This window comes from Nycticebus coucang, chromosome 20 (genome assembly GCF_027406575.1).
Source record: "Nycticebus coucang isolate mNycCou1 chromosome 20, mNycCou1.pri, whole genome shotgun sequence".
NCBI classification, from domain to species: Eukaryota; Metazoa; Chordata; class Mammalia; order Primates; family Lorisidae; genus Nycticebus; species Nycticebus coucang.
Window position 1 is genome coordinate 57539520 of NC_069799.1, and position 21127 is coordinate 57560646.

General features: G+C 41.5%; 1 protein-coding gene across 3 annotated transcripts in view; it reads left to right on the forward strand.

The window, feature by feature from the left end:
• ITGA8 (integrin subunit alpha 8) overlaps positions 1-19191 on the forward strand; it is a 184592-nt gene extending 165401 nt beyond the window's left edge. For 2 of the 3 annotated variants that reach the window (XM_053572185.1, XM_053572183.1), the window contains 4 exons: positions 4946-5047; positions 15139-15261; positions 16917-16997; positions 17581-19191. In XM_053572185.1, the coding sequence (XP_053428160.1) occupies positions 4946-5047; positions 15139-15261; positions 16917-16997; positions 17581-17610 (336 nt within the window). In that variant the 3' untranslated portion in view covers positions 17611-19191. Of the gene's footprint in view, positions 1-4945; positions 5048-15138; positions 15262-16916; positions 17008-17580 lie in introns of those variants that run through there. The other variant, XM_053572184.1, reaches the window with a different exon arrangement.
• Positions 19192-21127: the final 1936 nt, after the last annotated feature.

Below are 21127 nucleotides of genomic sequence, written 5' to 3' on the forward strand. Positions count from 1 at the left end.
GCTGTTACTCGGCTGCCATCTTGCCCCCGCACCTACCTTTGTTTTTGAATTTTCTGCCCAGCTCCTGCAGCACCTGGCCCAGGGAAGGGTAACTCATAACATTTTGAATGAATATAACATGTAACATCAAGTGCTAGCCTTGGCTGGTCTACAAGTTCTTGTCTATTCAGAATAAAAACAAACAAACAAACCAAAAAACAAAATCATAACTAATTGTCCCTCTTGACCTAAGGTCAATAGTCCTAAACACAGCAGATATTCTAGAACTGTAAGAACTTTATGATAGCAGGGAAGAGGAACAAGAAGTGACAGTTGATACCTTTCTCTGCATCCTCTGGAAATGCCCCCTTGACTGATTGGTTTGAGATGCAAAAGCACAGCAGATTCCAAGGCTGCCCCTGGGTGGATATCTGTGCCTAACCAGCCAGTCTACTGCAAGGGTCTTCCTTGAAGAGCTGTGGCTCATGCTTGCTGTGACAACTGACTTTTCTTCCAAACGCTTGCCACTTGTCTGTCTCTCAACTCACAAGCTATTGTAGTTCAGTGAGTTTAGCAGTCTTCTTGCACTTGAAGGAGAGGCCAGAAGTTCATTTGCTTACCTTGCTCAAACTGAAAGCTTCCAGGTTGAAATGAGAAGATTTCCAAATTGAGGAGAGAACATCGATGGACCTGGAGGTCATCATACTAAGTGAAATAAGCCAGGCAAGGAAGGACAGAAACTATGTTCTCACTCATATGTGGGAGCTAAAAAAGTGGAGGGAGAGAGTAGACTGGTGATTCCCAGAGACTGGGAATGGAAGTGGGGAGAGGAGAGAAGTTGGCTAATGGGTACAAAAGCATAGCTAGGTAGAAAAAATACTTTCTAGTATTCAGTAGCACAGTCGGGAAATTATAGCTAACAATAATTGATTGTGTATTTCAGGATAGCTAGGAGAGGAGATTTGTAGTGTTCCCAAAGCAAAGCGAAATTAAATGTGTGACAGATACTCCAGTCACACTGATTTGATCCTTACACATTGTATATAGATATCAAAATATCAGATGTACCCCCAACCCCCAAAATATCTATAACCATCATATGTCAGTTCAAAAGCAATTTAAAAACAAATTAGCCCACCCCTCCTCTCTGAGGCATACCCTAATTGGATTTTTTTCGGTTCAGTAAGGAAGACAGTTCAGGATCCCAGGGTCAAGTCCATGGGGTTATCATGGAACTTTTATTTCCTGACCAAAATGGTGACCAGCACCAGCAGGTCTTGCTGGCTGTGTTCCCAGGCCTCGGGCAAAGGTGAGAGAGTGTCAAGAGGCTTTGCAGAATATTCTACAGATGTAGCATGATTTACCTTCCAGGACTGCTACACTTAGATTGCCGCGTAATTTATTTCATAATTAATCCATTCATCCCCTTATCTTAAGAAAAGCAAAGGGTGGAGCAAACTTCAGATAGACATGTCAGATGATCTCTTGAACTGTCCTTCAAACAACTGGGCACTTCAGGTTAAAAAAAAAGAATTTGAGTTCAAGAAAAAGCTTATTTTAACATTATAATAGTTCAAAGAATCCAATAATTAGCCTTCTAATGAAAAATTGCCATCTGAGTCTTTTACCACGTAAGGAGTGGCATGCATTTATGAGTCAACACTACAGTTTCTTCAAGCACTGAAAAACAACAAAAATACTGTCATTGTGACACCTTAACGATGCCGTACATTTGAAAATCGGCCTTTAATTGGCCAGTTGGATTTGGCCTTTTCAAATTAAATTCTTCTTTTCATAAATAACATAGGCCTCTCCAGAGTGCTAATTTTTCTAACTACACAACTTCTTAACTAAATAGCCAGAAAGATGACCAAACCATTTGCATTTCATTGATTTGCTTATGGTCACCACTTCTTGGCTGTTGCTTCTTATCTGAGAGTTGGAAGAATGAATTCCCAAGCCCATACATACTCCCTACTGAGATGAAGGGGGACAACTTCTCAGTGAGGCAGCACTCGTATCACGATGACACTGCCATTGAGGGATGGAGGATTAGCCTAACCTGGGCACTTCCGTTCTGTGGATCATATTTCATCATAGTAGAAGGCAGAGAGAATGCAAATTACTTCTTCACTTTGCTATTAAATAAAACTCAATGTCTGGAAAAACTCAGTAGTACTTAAGGAAATTTTGGAACAATAAATATTTAGCACAAGTAGAGTTCCATCAGAACCACCTGTAGCGACACACTGACGTCCTTCCTGGGAAAAGAGTTCTGGTGACAAAGATACAGGACAGAGTGACAAAAGTCGTTGTGTGCTTACCGCACCTCCAGCCCAAATTTCTGTGCTTGCACCGTCATTTCTGCTGATTTCAGCCTTGCAGGCCAAATGCCAAAGAGGAACGCATCACTGCAATCTCTCTTTCTCCCTGAATATACTGTCCTGTTCTGTCACACACCCCAGAAGGACATAAACGCTTCCTGCCTTTCTAATCCAGAATACAAGGTTTAAAGTTCTTGGTTGACATGATTTGCTGCACTGTGTTTGTTTCTGTGCATGTGGTGACCACGCAGACTGGCCAGGAAAGAAAGACTTTATTTAGGTTTATCCTAAATGATTCCCCGTGTGGGTGATTGTTGCTTGAACAGAAATCTCCCTGACAGCTGAAAATTTTACCAGTGTTTGCTTAGGTTTTGTCGCCTAGAAAGGCTCGGTTTCTGATAAATGTTGAGTATTTAAATATGGGCTACATACAATGGATAGTTGCTTAAAAAACAATTACCGAGCAGAAAATAAGCAGCTAGAAAGTGGGAGAATGATCGCTCTTGACATTGCCAGCCACAAGAATCACTTTCCTCTCCATTTGTTGACAGCTCTTATTTTTATTGGTACCATGACCGTTAGCAAATCATTGGGCAAAAGTACATGATTACAGCAGCCAGGAGCTGCAAACCATGGCTTAAATGGTACTGAAATGACGGAGGAACGGGCATGTCTGGAGGACTAATAGCTTGCTGGGATAAACTGAGGGTCCAAGTTGTTAAGAGATAGTAACCCCAGTTGGTTTTTCAATCCTAAACTGCATACAATTCGCCAGTGTTGGCTATAACATGACTTGATCGCTGTATGTAAGAGATTATTTTTAACATAAAGAATAATATAATTGTTATATAAAGAGCAAAACTGGAAGCATTCAGCTTGGGACGTGGGATCAATATTGTGATTCTGCCCATACTAGTTTTTTGTTGTTGGTTTTTTTTTGTTTTTTTTTTTAGACGGAGTCTCACTATGTTGCCTTCTGTAGAGTGCTATGACATCACAGCTCACAGCAACCTCAAACTCTTAGGCTCAAGCAATTCTCTTGCCTCAGCCTCCCAAGTAGCTGGGACTACAGGCACCCACCACAATGCCTAGCTATTTTTTTGTTGCAGTTGTCATTATTTAGCTGGCCCAGGCGGGTTCGAACCCACCAGCCTGGGTATTATGTGGCCAGCACCATAACCACTGTGCTACAGGCACCAAGTCATATGCTAGTTTTTTTTTTTAGTTAAATATTCACCTACACCATGCCTTTGGTCTATAATGCAAAACTAGCACAGTTTTGATGCTGACTAAGCTGAGCAGAGTCTAGTAACCCAAGTTTCTCACTCTTTAAAAATGAAAAAAAGATTGTTTTTTTGTTTGTTTGTTTTAAGTAAAGAACAGATGGACCTGTGAGCTGTAGTGTCACAGGCTAGTGCTTGCCATGTGATTGGCACAGTCCCTGGCTATGTAGGTCTGCAAGGCTTGGTCAGAGTGCAGAGGTGAGAGCGTGCCAATATTCTCCATGCTTTTTTGTCACTACCTCCCCTTACAGCTTCTTAATCTAGTTAAAGTAAAGAGGGATATCCTATTCAGTGATTGAAAGAATTATACCTTTTATAAGGTGCTATCAAATGGATGGTATGTGGATGAAAAGGTTACTGAACAACCAAATCATTAGATGTCTTTTGTTTTTTTGTTTTTTGTTTTGCGACAGAGTCTCACTTTGTCGCCCTTGGTAGAGTGCCGTGGAGTTACAGCTCACAGCAACCTCAAACTTTTGGGATTGAGCAATTCTCTTTCCTCAGCCTCCTGAGTAGCTGGGACCACAGACGCCCACCACGTCTGGCTATTTTTAGAGGCGAGGTCTCACTCTGGCTTAGGCTCGTCTTAAATCTGGAACTCAGGCAATACACCCGCCTCGGCCTCCCAAAGTGCTGGGATTACAGGAGTGAGCCACCACGCCCAGCCTCTCAAATTATTAGATGTTTTCATTCCCCATCCATTCACACGGCTGGTCAGCCAGTATTAAGCTCTGCTGTGTGCACTATTCTAGGTGCTATGGAAAATGTAAACATCATATTCCATGGCATACCCCTCCCATTTTTGTATCATTTAGCTGGGGAGAAAAGTTAAAAATTAAACAACACAGTCTCATCTCTGACTTCATGAATCAGAATCTCTGAGACTGACCCCAGTGGTTTCTGAAGCTCGGCTAAGAACAGTGGTTTGTGAACCACCAAAGACAACAGTATGGATTGGTGAAGAGTGGAAAACGTGAGAAGCTGAAGGGCAAAAGGAAAGAGGTGGTAGACAATCCCTTCAGAGAAACACGTTTCTCCACATTCTGCATTCTGGAGTTCAAGTGCCATCTCTTAAGCATGAAGAAACTTTCATATTCATAAATGCAGAAAGAGAGAGAGAGAGGAAAGAAAGAGAGGGAGGGAAGAAGGAAAAAAGGAAGGAAGGAAGGAAGGAAGGAAGACAGGAAGGAAGACAGGAAGGAAGGAAGACAGGAAGGAAGGAAGGAAGACAGGAAGGAAGGAAGGAAGATTGGTTTTAATGGAAAACACTAAAAACAGTTGAGTGTTTGCCGGTATAACTCTTAAAAGCTTTATAAGGAATACATTTTAACTTTATAAGGAATCCTTTTTAACTTTCAGAGAAAAAATGATCCCTATGCTCTCGCGTCGCTGGTGTCCTTTGAGGTTAAGAAGATGCCTTATAAACGTCAGCCAGCAAAACTCCCAGAAGGAAGCATCACAGTGAGTATCCATCAATATATGCATAGTCACAAATAATTTAATTGAAATAATTTCTTAAAAAATCACTGTCCAGCTTGTGCAGGTTTAAGCATTCACATTGACCTGAGAAAAATTTACCTCTACTGTTTTCTTAGATTATTAGCTGGAAAATGTCCTAGGTTTGTTTTGATCTGGTTTTAAAACATTCAATATAAATTTCTGTCCAAGAAATGACAGGGCAGGACCAAATATTTTTAATGAAGACATCTCAGAGAAATGAAGATAGACAGCAATGATCATTATAACAAAATCATTCTGATTCTTTAATTGTAAACAGAGCAGGATGAGTCAGGTGGGGAGGGAGGAAACTCTCCCTTAAGGAGAGTTGGTCACCGCCTAGCTGCATGACTTTGGACGGTCATTTTCAATTTCTAAGTGAACAATCTTAACTATGATCTGGGCAGGAAGGAAGGATATATTATGAGTTTCCGTTGAATTAAATGTCATTTTTAAAATTAAGAATTAAATATTACTGACAGCCAAATACCTGTCACAGAACAACTTCTAACATCCTCAGCAGCCCAGCAAAGCCAGAGGAGGGAGGAACGGATGGGGGGGGGGGCGTTCAGCAGTCACAGTTTGCAAAACTCTGCCTTTTAGGTCATTTGTAAAGATGGAGATGGTCAGAGACTTCTGAAAAACAGAGTGCTCTGAAAAGAAACTTTTTTTTTTTTTTTTGCAGTTTTTTGGCTGTGGCCGGGTTTGAACCTGTCACCTCCCGTATATGGGGCCGGTGCCCTACTCCTTGAGCCATGGGCGCCACCCAAGAGAAATACTTTTAAAGACTGTATTTAAAACTTGTGTCTTTTGGTTATTCAGAGAGTATTTACAACCTCCAACTTGAATTCTTGGTCCCCTGCTCCTTGTTACTCAAAGTGTGGTTGTGACCAGTGCTGGTATCACCTGGGACATACTGGAAACACAGAACCAGTCTCACTCCAGACCTCGTAAAGTTTGAGAAGCATTGCTACTTTAGCTGGTAGATGAGTTCATACGGTTTCATCCCCTTCTAGACTCAATCTTAAAACTTAATTGTAATGTTTACTATTTCTAGTCGATTCTACTTGTCATTTATATTGATTCAGTGATTCATGATTTTCAGCCCTATGTGTGTGGTAGAATCATCACTCGTGCAACTTTAAAAATACATACATGCTGAGACCTCACTCCAGATACCAGGAGTAGCTAGGTCTGGGGTGAGACGTGGTGCTGAGCTTTGAAAGTTCTACAAGTGACAGCGCTGCAGGAGAGGCAGCATTGAGAACATCTCACACAAGTAGCTGGCCGAGAGCTGTGATCCTCGGTTCCAGGCCACAGACGGTGCTGCTGGCCCATGGCCTGTTAGGAACCAGGCCACACAGCAGGAAGTGAGCAGCCGGCAAATGAGTTCCCCATCACTTGCATCACCGCCTGAGCTCTGCCTCCGGCCAGATCATCAGTGGCATTAGATTCTCATAGGACCATGAACCTTGCTGCCAACTGCACATGCAAGAGATTTAGGTTGTGCACTCATTATAAGAATGTAACATTGTAACAATAGTAGGAACAGTGCACAATAAATGTAATGCATTTGAATCATCCCTAGACCATTCTCTCTCTGCCCCACCTTACCCATAGAAAAATTGTCTTCTGTCTGGATGGCGCCTGTGGCTCAGTGAGCAGGGCGTCAGCCCCATATACCGATGGTGGTGGGTTCAAACCCAGCCCCAGCCAAACTGCAACAACAACAACAAAAAAATAGCCGGGCGTTGTGGCAGGCGTCTGGGGAGGCTGAGGCAATTCTAAACCCAGGAGTTGGAGGTCGAAAAAAAAAAAAAAAGAAAGAAAGAAAATTTGTCTTCTGCAAACCCTGTCTCTGGTGCCAAAAAGGCTGGGGACCCTTGGCCTAGAGGAAATCCAAGATTTGCATCATGCAGTTCACCTGGGCTTGAGCCTGGATCTACCTTGCTCTAATTAGGAGACCTTTGGGAAGTCATGTTACTTCTCCAAGGCTATGGACCACATCGCCTTAAGGAATTGTTAAGACAGCTAAGAGGGTGATGTGTACAAAGCATCTAGCATTGTACCTAGCTCAAGTAAGTCTCAGTAAATGTTAGTAACCTCCCCAAAATACGTCATCTTCTCTGGCCATGTACAGAGACTTGGAAATGTCAATTATGAGTCACGCAAATTATTTTAGTAAACTTTGGCGATATTTCCAAGCAAGCACTGCTATGGCTCTTTTCATTCAGACCACCCCTCTCCTCTCCAGAGATGTCTGCTATGGGCTGCATTTATTGCCAACCTAGGAAACAGACGCTTTGGGTTTTTAATATAGAGAGTTCATCCAAAGAGGTTCAAAGGCTTGTATCTCTAAGAGAAATAAATGTGGGTCCTTTTGTTTCCTCAAAGCATGTGTTCCCTGACAAAAACACATGTTCTGGTCTATTCCGTCAAGGGTACCGCATCTTTCTGTGCTGGCCACAGGTGACAGCCTGCTGGTCTCAACTCATCTCAAACAATCCCCAGAATGATCAGATACATGCATCCCCCAGCCCTGCCACCCTTGTTACTGAATTGCCAGGAAAAAAAAGAAAAGACTTTTTATTTGACGTAGATGATTTACTACACCAATTATGTACAGGTTATTGGAAAAACATTCAGGGATAGAGATGCTTTCAAGTCTCCCGATATTTAACTGAAGAAGATCCCGCCAGTACAAAATTACCGTATTTTGCTGTGATTCATGTGCTTCCATCTCCAACACGCACCCACCTTTCTGGCCCAAACTTTCAGAAAAGAAATGTTTTAATTTTTTTAATTCCATTTTTTATGTGTTTCTAGGTGGGTACTTGTTTTTTGTATTATAAAGGAATTTTTTAGCACTTATTTTTGACATAGTATGGTACAAGAAATTTTATGTGACAAATAATTACAAAACGCAAGGGCCGATACCAGGTACAAGAAATTTTATGTACCAGTAACAAATAGCACTACTGATGTGTAATGCACATCCTTATTGCCTCAAAAATTTGGGCAAAAAATAGTGTACATTATACACAGAAGAATACAGTAGCTTTGTAGTATAGGGATTGAGTCTTTGTGTGGCTTGCTTCGGGAGAAGAGCTCATTAGAGCTCTAATAGGCCCCTGGAGAAAGTCTCCCATTTCCTTCTTTACATTAAGACTAAATACTGTTTGCTTGTTTTCCTAGGCTCTTGTGTGAGATGATTAGTTTGTTTGTATGCCCCTGCCAACACGATCATAATTCAGCCCATTCTTGAGGGCTGCTTTAGCTTTACATATGGAAGGAAATAGCCGTCCCCATCTGCAACTTGCATAGCGTCTGTCTGTAACAAACTCCTGGTCAAGGGCAAGGTTGCATGATTCAAAGAGATGTGACTGAACGCTGAGTCCCTCAAGTGCAGTGAAAGGAAGTCAATTATTTGAATGCCTTCTTGGCTCACCACTGAACTTCAACATTAGCCTGCCATGTACCTAATACTCAGTTCTATAATCCACTCCATAAGAGAGTAATGTGCTCTATAATTTCAAAAGTGGTTATTATAAAACATTTCGTGAAAAATCTCTATTTAAAAACTCATATAAACTGCGAACCCACCTGATTTTCAGAACTGTTTGCAAAACTTCAGCACTTTAAAATGGAACTCTGATATTAAACAACTGTTGAGAGTTAGGATGGAAACTGTTTTTCCTAGGGGCTGTTTAAATGTTAAAACGTGTGCTTAGCTGGTCCGCTTTTTGTTATTATTTTGTTCTAAATGGCACTCTAGGTACCATGTCTTGCTACATTTATTTAAAACATTCTTCTGACCCCAGTGAAGTATGTTTACACAAGATTCCTTGATACATAAATACAGATGTCAACATTAATTACTGTTGCAAATACAAGGAAGCTTTTTCCTTCTACCTTGGTATTTTTTGTCAAAATATACAAGAACATATCATAAATGTCAATGATAAAATGTAGGCATATTACTGGTTTATTTATGGTCTTTCAACCATAATGAAGAACAGCAAGATTTATGACATGATGAAGGTAAGATTAAATGTTCCCTACTTAGAATCGCTTTAAGAAAATCTAAACCTCTTACAATTTATGGATCCTCCTTTCTAAAATTACAGATGCTTGTAATAAGCAAATTGTTAAAATGTTATGCAGTTTTAAATAGTTACAAGCTCTGTATAATAAAAATGTGTTAAAACAACTTGTTGATGAGTTGGCATACAGTTGAATTTTCCTCCTTTGATTTCCAGTAGTTCAGTTGCTTAATTTCTTTATTAAACGAAGCAGTAGAAATATCTAATCAAAAGCCCATCTTCTGAAAGTGAATCTAGCCCTAAATAGGCTCCTTCTTCTGGCCTAAGACAGGCGTTCGTCTTTGATGAGAGAATCTTATAGAGGGCGACATGGGTAAGTCAGCTAATTTCACCATTTTGTGAGAATATGCAAAATGTTCTAAGTCTGTGCAGTGCAATTTGGTAGCCACCATTCGGGCTGAAATATGGTTGGTGAAACTGAAACACTGAACTTCTAGTTTAATTCCATTTTTACTTATTGTAAGTGTAAACTTAGACATGGATGCCGTATAAAATATATTTTCCATGAAACACAGTTTTATTGTTTTCACTACATGTCACTTTAACCACTGAAAACTTAGCACCTGTTGTGTGTCACAAGTGTGAAACACTGGATGTTTTAAAACTTAGTAAGAGAAAAAGAATGTCAAATGTGAATTTTGTGTATCAATGGCACGTGGAACTCGTACTTTTATCATTAAATAATAATTGATCGATATTAAATAATCATATGTTAAAATGCTAGTTTCCCCATGAAATGCTAGTTGCTTAGTAATAATCAATTACTCTGGGAGGTGGAGGCAGGTGGCTTGCTTGAGCTCAGGAGTTCAAGACCAGCCCAAGCAGGAGCAAGATCCCATCTCTAAAAATAGCTGGGCATCAGGTGAGCGCCTGTAGTCCCACCTATTCAGGAGGCTTAGGCAAGAGAAATCACTTGAGCCCAAGAGTTTGAGGTTGCTGTGAACTATGACACCACAGCGCTCTACCGAGGGTGACAAAGTGAGACAGAGTCTGACAATTACATTAACGAATAAGTAGGTTAATAATAATCAATTACATGTGAAAATAGTAATAGTTTTTAAAATAATAATAATAATTTTACTATTACTAGATAATAGTAGTTAAGGGTAAATAAATATATTATTAAAAGAAATGTTACCTGTTTCTTTTCACTCCTACTAGAAAATGTTAAATTACACAGGTGGCTTGCATTGTATTTCTACTGGGCAGTACTAAGCAAGAACAGGTGACAGCTTGGTGCTGATAATAATACCCACACAGTATCATTCAGAGAACATGGAGTGTTCAATAAATGTTATTTGAAATGAATGAGAAAGTCTTATAAAGCAGAACCTCTAAAACTTATGACTTTTTCTTTTCATTACTTACTGTCCAATGGCTACTTCCTTCTAAGGTTCCTGTGAGCTTGTCAAAATGAGTTATAAGACAAATATAAATATTAGAAGTAATAAAGTTTTGGTATATGTCAACATTTTATTTCTCACCCAAATTTCCCCCAAACTAGCTTGTAATTCCACAACACTAACGCACAAACTTCGGTCCTATAAAAGTGATCAATGAAGCCGCCCCCCCCCCCCCCCTTTAACCTTGCCTGGGCAGTTCAAAGCTCTAGTTTATCTATGCAGAGCATGGAGTGTCAAGACAAGCTTTGCTTTCTTGGTTTCCACCTGCCGGTGGCGTGGCCCATTGCCATTTACAGACTCAAAGACATGACTATGTCACACGGCTCCCTAATTCTTTCAGTCCTGGAAGGGCCTCTCTTTTCTGAGACGAGCATACGGCTCTTCCACTGGCGTGTTACTTACAGCCTTTCTTCAGTCACCTCTCTCCTGTGCACTGGGCATCTGAAGAAATGTTCTCAGTCACTGTCGCTGGTTTTCTCTATTTCCTCTGTCTTTAGTACAGTGACTTGTTGACTATGCAGCAAAAAGCTTAGATGAGTTTAGGAGAGCACCAGGGTGAAGGAGGGTCTCGACAGCTGCACCCATGGTAGGTTGAGATGATCAGGCAGGCTCGGTGCCACGTGGTTGCCATGAAGTCAGAGGGCCAAGCAAGCAGAATGCAGGAGGACAGTCGCTCAGAGACCATCCTCCCTGAAGATCATGTTTCTCTCCCCCTCATGCATTGCCTACGATGACCGTACCATCCCTGCACTCAGAGTCTTCAGGAAGAAGGTATGAAGTGGTATTTTTTTAAGTGTTACTGGGAGTAGACCTGCTACCATTTTGATACCCAGAATTTCAGAATTTGGGGACTGAAAGGAGAATTGCAGAGTTTTGGATTGCTGCCTGGAGATCATCTCCTCACAGACCTTTTTAAGACCCCACAGTCAGAATCTTTGGAAGCAGATGTAAAGGAAGAGTCGATAGGCTTTCTAACTATCTCCATAAAGTTGTGTCCTGCTTCAGGGGACTCTAATAAGAACATCCTGGTCCATTTCATGTTATCTGCTGCAGGAAACTTTCCAATGTCTTTATTAGATCTTAGTAAGTGACCTCCCAGGCTTATTTCTGCAGATAATCCAGTTTTATGGGCAGTGCATCAAACCTACAATAGCCAAGTGGCAAAGGCACCAAGCCAAGCATTCGGTGGGAAGCCATCCCATTCATTCCATTTCCTTTTATTAAGCTGACAATTTCAACGTAGGAGTCCATGGCCCTTCTTTCAACAGTTTTAGGATGTTTGGTCTTTTAACAAAATGAGGACGGTTTCTTGTGTCTAATATGAAATAGTAGGAGGTGACTTAAGATATTAGTTGAATCAAGAGAGAGAAGATTCAGAATCAGCCATTGCTTGTTTTACCATAAATCACCTATTAGCAAATTGGGGGGAACTCTGACACATGCACAAAATAGGGAGTAAAACTGGGTTGTTTCCTTGTTGAATTTAGAGCGGAGGAGTAAGAAACCTCAGAACTTTGCATGCCTCCCAGATTTTTCTCTCTCTTGGGTTACTGTACTGTAGCTAGCCTGTGAGTCAAAGATCACTTCTGTCTCTTTCTATTCCAAAATTCTGAAAGTCTCATGACCCAAAGTGTGTCAGTTGGTTTGTTCCCAGTAAGATCATGTTCGTCATGAAATACTACTTCAGGTCTTTTTGCTGAATACCTTCAAATGCTGGGATTAACTAGAGTTCATCCATGTCATCAAGTGTAATTAACTAAGAGTAGAGGGCTTCAAAGAGAAATAATCCAGCTCCTGAGTTGCTCATGTAGCCATATACATGTAAAGGATCAGGTTTTTATTTATTTTTTATTGGATCTACTGCATTTGTGGGGTACAATGTGCTGACTCTATGTACAATCTAGAATGTTCACATCAAATTGGTCAATATATCATTCACCTCACTTATTCAATTGTTGCGTTTAGACATTTATACTCTACTGATGAATATATTTGACATGTATGCTTGCAAAATACACAGTAGGTGAAGTCCCACTGATTACCCTCCCTCCACCTGTCTTCCCCCTCCCCTCCCCTTGCCCTCCTCCTCTCTAAAGGATCTGTTTTTAATTGCTACATAATAATGTACATATTTATGGAGTACATGTGATAGTATGTTGCATACAGTATGTACTGATCAAATCAGGGCTTCTGAAGTATTCATCACCTCCAATATTTAGCATTTGTTTGGAGAACAGTCCGCATCTTCTAGCTTTGAAATAGACAATAACTCATTGTTAACCATAATCACCCTACTGTGCTGTCAAGCACTAAAATGTGTTTCTTCTGTTCAATCGTATGTTCGTACCCATTAACCAGTCTCTCTCTACCACTTCCTCCCCATTCTTCTCAGACTAATTTTTTTAACTGCCCCATATGAGTCAGAATGTGTAATATTTGTCTTACATCATTTTAGAATAAGTTATGTAGGCTGCAGAATTCAGGAGCTATTGTGACCATGTTGAATTCTTAAAATGGATTTCTTTACTATGAGAACCAGGCGTCTCTTCCTTAAACTGTGATAAGGTGGTATCGGATGAAATGGGCATAATGCTGGCCAGGAAAGTTAACAGGGGAAGGAAGAAAATGTAATGGTGAGTAGGTTAAGGCTGGGCTTTTTGTCAGTAAGAACGTCTTTCAAGTCCCAGGCACTATCGCCAATGTGCCTTATGCTCTGCTATTTCTTTTGTTTGGCCCCAATATAAACATCAAGTGAATTAAGTCACCAGTATAGGGGAGTGGACCAAGGTTGAAGGCAAGAGAGAAACCTGGACCAGTAGAGCTCAGATCTGGTTAAGAAGTCAGAGTAACAAAGTGGGCATATTAGGGCCCCATCCTGCAGTTGAGGCAGTGAAAACACCCCTATATTTCCTGCGAGGGCAAGCTCCTGGTTTCCACCTGCAGATGGCATGGCCCATTGCCATTTACAGACGTAAAGACCAGCCCAAATCCTTGGTCATGATTTCAGATCCTCCTGATATGTAGGTTATAGAACTGTGGTCTGTAAATGTCAGTGTTCTAATTCGGCTGGAGCAGAGAGAAACTCAGGCAGGAGGGCAGGTGTAACATGCTTATTCAGCTCGCAGCCAGCAGGAGGCGCAAGCATGGCAAGTCTGCCCTAGCTCCCAGTGGCTGGGGAGCTGAGTTCACATCGCGATCTGTGATCCACAATCCGCACAGGGGAAAGCTCTGTGCTCCCTCATACCCAGGGGAACAAAAGTGACAACATGCCAAGCAACAGTTACCCAAGCACAACTTCACCACACAGCTGTGGCTATCTAGAGATACACGGCATTTTCCCATGGGAAGAAAGCCTAGACAACTCCATCTTGTCCCACATCCAAGGCCATGAGAGAGAAAGCTCCAACACTTTTTTTTCCTTGCTCCTCATGGCCTTGAACTTACTTTGGGTTTAGAATCTTGATTATTTCAACCGACAAAGTTAAAACTGGGAGCATTCAGACCAGGTTCGTGGAGGCCATACTTACTACTCTGTTAAAACTATCTACTCCAACTTTAGTGAATAATGTTTGGATCCAAAAATATTTTTCTGTTCTCTTTGACAAAAGGTTTTCACAGCGTGGCTGGGTCTTCTCTTTGGTTGAGTTTGGGAATCTGCAGTTTCCTTCCTGTATGGGCCTCTGGAGGCACAGGCCCCCAGCAAAGGAGCAGTAGAAGGGCTTTTGCCCCCGTGGGCGGGAGGGGTGGGTTCATAGACACTGATCATGCAGTCTGGTTGGGAAGACCTCAGTTTTTCCTAAGCTCTCTTGCCATGGTAGGGGTGAGATGGGCTCCAGGCCCCAGAGGCTTTAATTCTGCATCTGAACATTGGATCTAGGATTGAGGCCAGGTCCCACTCAGAAGGACAATTAAGCATTCCCTTTGCACACCGTAGTTACTTCCGTAAAATACAAGAGGGCTAACCTCATGTTCTGGGCTCTCCCTTGTTGATAGAGCACAGAATCAGGGATAAAGACACTGATTTGTTGTGTGAATCACTTAGTCCTTCTGGGACTCTATTTTCTCTCTTGTAAAATGAAGGGGTTAAGATATATGATTTCTACACAACCACTCATGAGGGTTCACAAGTTCACCTCTCGCCTCTCCATGAGGTGAGCTGAGTTCCCCATAGAAAGAAGCTTGTGTGGATAGATTCAGTGTTCTGTGGATTCTGCTTTGGGCCATTGTTGCCATAAAGGGTCCAGCCCCAATTTAAGGCCATTCCTTCCCATCTTGTTTACTTCCCACCCACCTCCATTCTATTCTCGTCTACGGTTTCTGTAGGTATAATCCAACCATCCACCAAGCATCTGTCAGTGACCAGGCAGCCCTGGGAATGTGCTAGCTTTTGAGAGTTCACATCCAAGGCCTATAGCCTCTCACATTTCCATTATTTCAATGATCGTATGGCTCCTTTCAGAAATGCTCCCAGCATTGTGCTGGTAATTACTGCTTTATTTCGGCAAATAGTTTACAACTCAGAGCTCATTTGCTTTATTTTGCATTTCAGATAAAGACATCCGTTATTTGGGCAACGCCAAATGTGTCTTTCTCAATCCCATTATGGGTAATAATACTAGCAATACTTCTGGGATTGCTGGTGCTGGCCCTTTTAACCTTAGCGTTATGGAAGGTAAGTTGATTTACTTTATTTTCTTTTTGGACAAGAGGACCTGGGAAGGGATTTAGAAGAAGATTGCTAGGGAGTTTAAAAGACAATGCTGGAGGCCTAGTTGGAGATTTTGAAGTCAGGGGCATGAAGGGAGAATTCTGTTTGCTTTGGCGTGATTGCTGTGCTGGTGCAGCTGACACTTAAGATAAGGGAGGGTTCATGTTGCTTTCATCCTGAGATTTCTTGTAAATACATATAGAGAAGATTAGGCTTTATTAACTGAGACCTGTGATCATCTTTCCAAGATGCTCGGAGTGATAATGTTGTTAATGAGATCTTTTTCTTGTTGAATTAACCAAGAGCTTCAACTTTTTATTGACATGGTTCTACCATCAATCCTCTGGGACTTTTATTTATAAACTTAGCACAGATGTAATTAATAGAAGCCGATTCTGATTTTTTATTTCAACCATCACTTGGGCCAAGTATATCATGCATGTTATGTGACGCTTGGACTCATTTTTTAATCTTGCCAATTAGTCTGTCTCCATTAAGAAGGCTGAACTTACTCTTTGATGTGTTATACTGAGCTTTGGTCTATAAGTCTACAGTAGGAATTAAAATCTGGCCCAATGTGCTACACAACTGCTAAGTTTCACAAATCCTTTCATTCTAAAATAGAAACGTCACGATAACATGACTATAAGTAACCGAGTCAAATATTACTTAACCACTATTATTGTGGTTCCCTGAAAATATTGTTTTTATTTTTAAATATGCACTGTGCCTAATAGCCCTCTAAGCTGAGAAAGCATTGATTTTGAATTACAGAGAGCCCATCTGGTCATTCTCAGTTGTTTTATGCCATCCTGAGCCCACATAGTCTCCGGCACACCTATGCCGGACACCTATGCTTTAGAATGGACACCTATGCTATTCTATTATTTGTCGTAGTTGTATTTCCAGAGAATATAAGATTCAATCAGATATGCCAATGGACAGATTATTCCACTAACCCTGGGAAAGAAAGACAACTTGATAGTTGTTCAGTCAAACGCAGGGAGTTGGGTTTCCACCATGAGAAACAATAAAAATTGAGGTTCCAAGTTTCTAGGAAAAGTAATATTCTATTTGGCAAAGGGCTAACTAGACACTCAGGAGGAGGAAGATTCTAGAATTACCTCTTCCCTGGGTTGCTGCTTTTTGGCAAGTCACTAAGATGTCGGTGCCTGCCTGGTTCTGGCACTGGATAAATGACAGATTGATTCTTCCGTCTCTGTACATTATATGCTCCCCCAAAGGCCCGAGGATGTACAGCCTGCAGTGCCTCTCACGAAATGTCCCTTTCGCTGCTCCAGCAAACATGCAGAAACTCAGAGAGGGAGTCCTTAGGACATGTTGCTGTAATCCCAGGAAAATACCCAACATCTGTAAATGAGACATCGCTCACTACCATGACGTGGCGGGGGTAGGGCCTGAACATTCTGCCCACCCTGCCCTGAGCAATGAGTCCTTTCTCCAGCTAAAAAACACTCCAATTTTACCTCCTAATGTGGAGAACTGGGCTGACTACATTCACAGAACTCCAATCTCCTGAGAAAATATGTCTTTCAATGAGAGGTTTCACGATTTTCCCAGAATCATGGGATCTGATGGCCCCTTTTCTTTTTTTGTAGTGTGGATTCTTTGACAGAGCAAGACCTCCCCAGGATGAGATGACCGACAGGGAACAGCTGACGAGTAGCAAGACCCCCGAGGCATGACGAGGAAACTGCAAAGGCCGAAAAACTTGTACACTGGTCCTGTTCAGAGAAAGGAAAGAGCATAAGGGTTAAATCAAGGCCCTCCTGTGCCTGCCCATGACCTGGGAAATGGAGGGGCTCCTGGGCACACCACTCCATCTATCCTGTGCTTTGGAGAAGTTATTACAGGAACCCACTGAGCCCTTTAGAAAAAAGGTTTCACCAGCCCTGTAGAAACAATCAGAAACCGGGGAAGATTTCTTTTGCTTTAGGTGTTCTGTGTCTGGGAGGCCCTTTGAATGGGTGTGGGGACATGGGTTGCTGTCCAGGCAAATCCACCTTAAGTTGCAGAGATGAAATGTCTGTGTTATTACAGAAATTATTCTAGAAGGTGAACTAAGACAAAATTGTCTAACACTACTGTATCCGATGGAATATTTGACATGACACCTCCCTATGACAAAGAACCATTTCTAGTGATATTACGGCTCAGGGAGACAGGCAATATGTTATGGGTACTGTGAAGTACTTTTGGAACCACAAAGATAATCTTGTACGTGAGGATTAAAGTTTATTTATTTATTTTCCATTTCTCTAGGTTGAAAGTCTGGTCAGCTGGAGGATTTAGAAACTTAAGGTCTGGTTAACTAGTTTTGGAAATCACTCAATTTCCTCCTACGATGACCGCTGTGTGCAGATGACACTTAACAGAGCTTCTTCAGATTTCGTAAGGAAAAGCAAATGGGTATTAGGAGTCAGCCTCACTTAATTAGCTTTGCACGGTGTGTTTATATTTCCTTTTTGCTATATGTAAAAATCTTTCCACGGGCTTAGTTAAACCGTGAATTCCAAGGTACTCTCCACCCTGTGGAGTGTCTTAAAGTAATGGTAAAATTAGTAAAAAGGACAAAAATAGGGATAAACATTATTTTACTGTCTAGAAACAGCAGCACCACTCTTTAGATTGTAATTAAATACCAGTCTCATAAAAAAACATGTTGAACATAAGATGGAAATAGATAGACCAAGAAAATTCATTGCAAAAGATTTGATTTTAAATTGCTTATTCTAACTTCATTACTCTAATTTTCACTGCTAATCATTAGAGCACATAACTTTGGAGAATAATCTTTTATTTCAGCTTTTTGTCCTATCATCTTAACCACTGAAAATTGTTGATGTTTAAAACTCTTGTAAATAATCCATAATAGTGTGTAATATTATCATTTTTGATAAATAGCTGAATTTATATAGTCGGCACAATTTTGTATCCTTTTGATAATGAAAAATTACTATGAAGACACGTGGAATAAATTGTTATGTGCAATATTTTATGGACCTCTGTATCTGGAGCACGTTTACACTGGCATTTGTTATATTTTTAATTACTATCTTAAATATTAAGTATGATAGGACAAGCTGACCAAATCCTTAGGTTTACAAAGCCTGTTGGAAAAAAAATGTTCCAACTTCAACAATTACGCTGTATTTGAAAGAGGAACCGAGCTTACAGACACTAAATTTTAAGTCATGCCATCACCTGGAGGGAAGCCATTTGGCTGTGGCTGCAGAAAGTTGTTGGGGCCACATTTCTGCAGTTCACATGCCCCTTGGGAATTAAATCCTGTCATGGTAGCAGTTTCATGCCTGTCAGGAGCTGAAATCTGGCTCCCAGTTTGTGTAGCTGGCTAGAGCTGAGGATTGAATTTGCCCCCAAAGACTTTGGGGGGGGCCCTGCCAGCCTCCAGGGGGCTTCTGTGTTGGTCCTCCAAGTAGAACCAGTTTTATAGATAGCTGGTCATTATAAGATACGGTGTGAGGGACACCAGGCAGCTCTCTCTGCCCTCACATAACGCCTAATTCTGGTTGTCCTGCCTGACTTGTGGGTGATAGAGATTAGCTTCTCCTGTTGAATCTGCACCCTCCCGTTTAAGCTAACATGGGTGAAGGAATTCAGAAGGCTTAGGGCCTGAGAACCTAGGCCGCAATAGAGATAGCTCATACGTACTCTCGGAGGAAAGTGGAGATGCCAGGAGGAAGTAAAACCTCCATCCGTGAGGGCTTCCGAGGGGAATGGTGCCTTCCCAGAGCCTCAGCCAAGTGCAGCCCCTCCTCGGGGGAAGGGCGCCTCCCACCTGCACCTACGGGCATTGCAAGGAAGGGGCTGTTGTGCACGGGCACACAGGCCCTCCCTGCCCCTTCCAATGTGGAAACAAATACAAGAAGGGAGACCAGGAAGTCAGGGGAACTTTCTAGCAATCAGCCCTTTGGCATCACCTGGGAGAAGACGTGGGGTGTATCTGCTTCTCATTAGAGCATCGCCAGTTGCTCTCATAACTCACAGTGCGCTGTGCTCCGCTCAGGCTTTCTCTGTATTGCTCTTCAAAGAATTCCTTTTTTAGGTGGTGCCTGTGGCTCACAGGGGTAGGGCGCCGGCCCCATATGCTGGAGGTGGCGGGTTCAAACCCAGCCCTGGCCAAGAGCTACAAAGAAAAAAAAAATTCCTTTTTAAAATTCTTGCAGCTGGTTTTTAAGACACCAGGAAAATAGGCGAATTAAGTTTTTATAAATGTGGTAAGTTTTTATTCCATAAATAAATAATGTGTACTAGTCGCCACTGAAACCCCCTTCTTGGAATTCAACTTTTGTCTTCTTTAAGTACACGTGTAGATATCTGTGAAGATTTTATGTACCGATTTGCCTTGTCACCAATAAAATTTAAAAATGAAAGACCAATGGCACCCTTCATGGTTTCTCGCATGGGCAGTGCAAAGCTCTCCCATGATGAGCATCATCAAAGATTTCTGTCTCTACACTTGGACGTCTTATTATAAAAACATTTCACCTTGAAACAAACTTGAATGAGCAAAGATAAGATGCAACATTTAGATTGCGGTGGAGGCTGCACAACGCCGAGGATACCAACAATTACTGCATTGGGCACTTTAACTGGGGAAGTTTTGTGGTGTGTGAATCACATCTCAACAGACATTGAAAAATGTTTGAGTCACTTCTAATCCCTCCACTCGGACAGAACTGATTTCTTTCTCTCCACATTGCCATTCAAATTTTGTGCCTACACCTATCTTAGCTCTTTTGTGACACCTTTCCTTGTCTCTTTGGCCAACTTCCACGCTATGCCTGTCCTCCAGGAGCATTTTGTGAATGATCACTTATTTCCAAATGTTCTCGTGACTGGTTCCCAGCTGGACTGCCCCTCAGTGAGAAACCATAGCTCTTTATCTGTTTGGTTTCCTACACCTGACATATAGTCAGCGATCCAAAACATTTCTGGAATGAATGAAGCAATATATGTGTGTGCGCGGTAATAGTCATGGTGAACGTAATTTCATAATCTGCTTCCCTTGCTCAGAACCAGACCCACGTGTGTACGCCCTCTTCCTCACAGTGTTCATGCAATGTCATCACAACAGGTCCCCAATGCCCTATCCAGTTAGTGAGCCATCATTTGTTTAACCACCCCCTGCTCCTTGCAAATAGCTGTTCACAATTTCCTATACTAAGAATAGCATTACACCGAATGCTTTCAGAGTCAGCCGGGTGTAGAGGTTTATGATTAAAAACATTGTTAACCAAACAACGCTTTCATACTTGGGACGTTTTCTTGTATATGTCAGTCATGACAGCGAGATGGCTCAGTTAAAGCTCACGAAGAGCTTCGTAACTCTTAACATATTACCCTTAAGGGGATCAATCCATCAATTTGCATGAACCTAAACATGCCATTTCCTTCACGACTCTGTGAGCATGGTTTAAATAGGTGGGTCCTTATTTTGATAAGTTACCTTAGTTTAATGTGTATTTCATTAGAATTCAGTAAACTCAAGGTATACATTTAATTTTGGTTCCTAATATTTATCAGCCACTCAATATAAACCCACGTATTGGTCATAACCCATAAGATACTTAAATACTCACTGCTTCTCTGATAATCGTGAATCCCCGTGAGAACTTTTGTCTGGATATTTGCCCTGCAGTCTACAGCAGCAGCAGGTGATTTCTTCACATTGTCACTCACACTTCAGGAGGAATTCTACGTAGAGGAAGGAAGAAGAGAAACTCTTGGGAGGTCTATCAAAGCAGTAAAATCCTCACAGTTGGACAAACCAGGTGGGAGCTTAGCA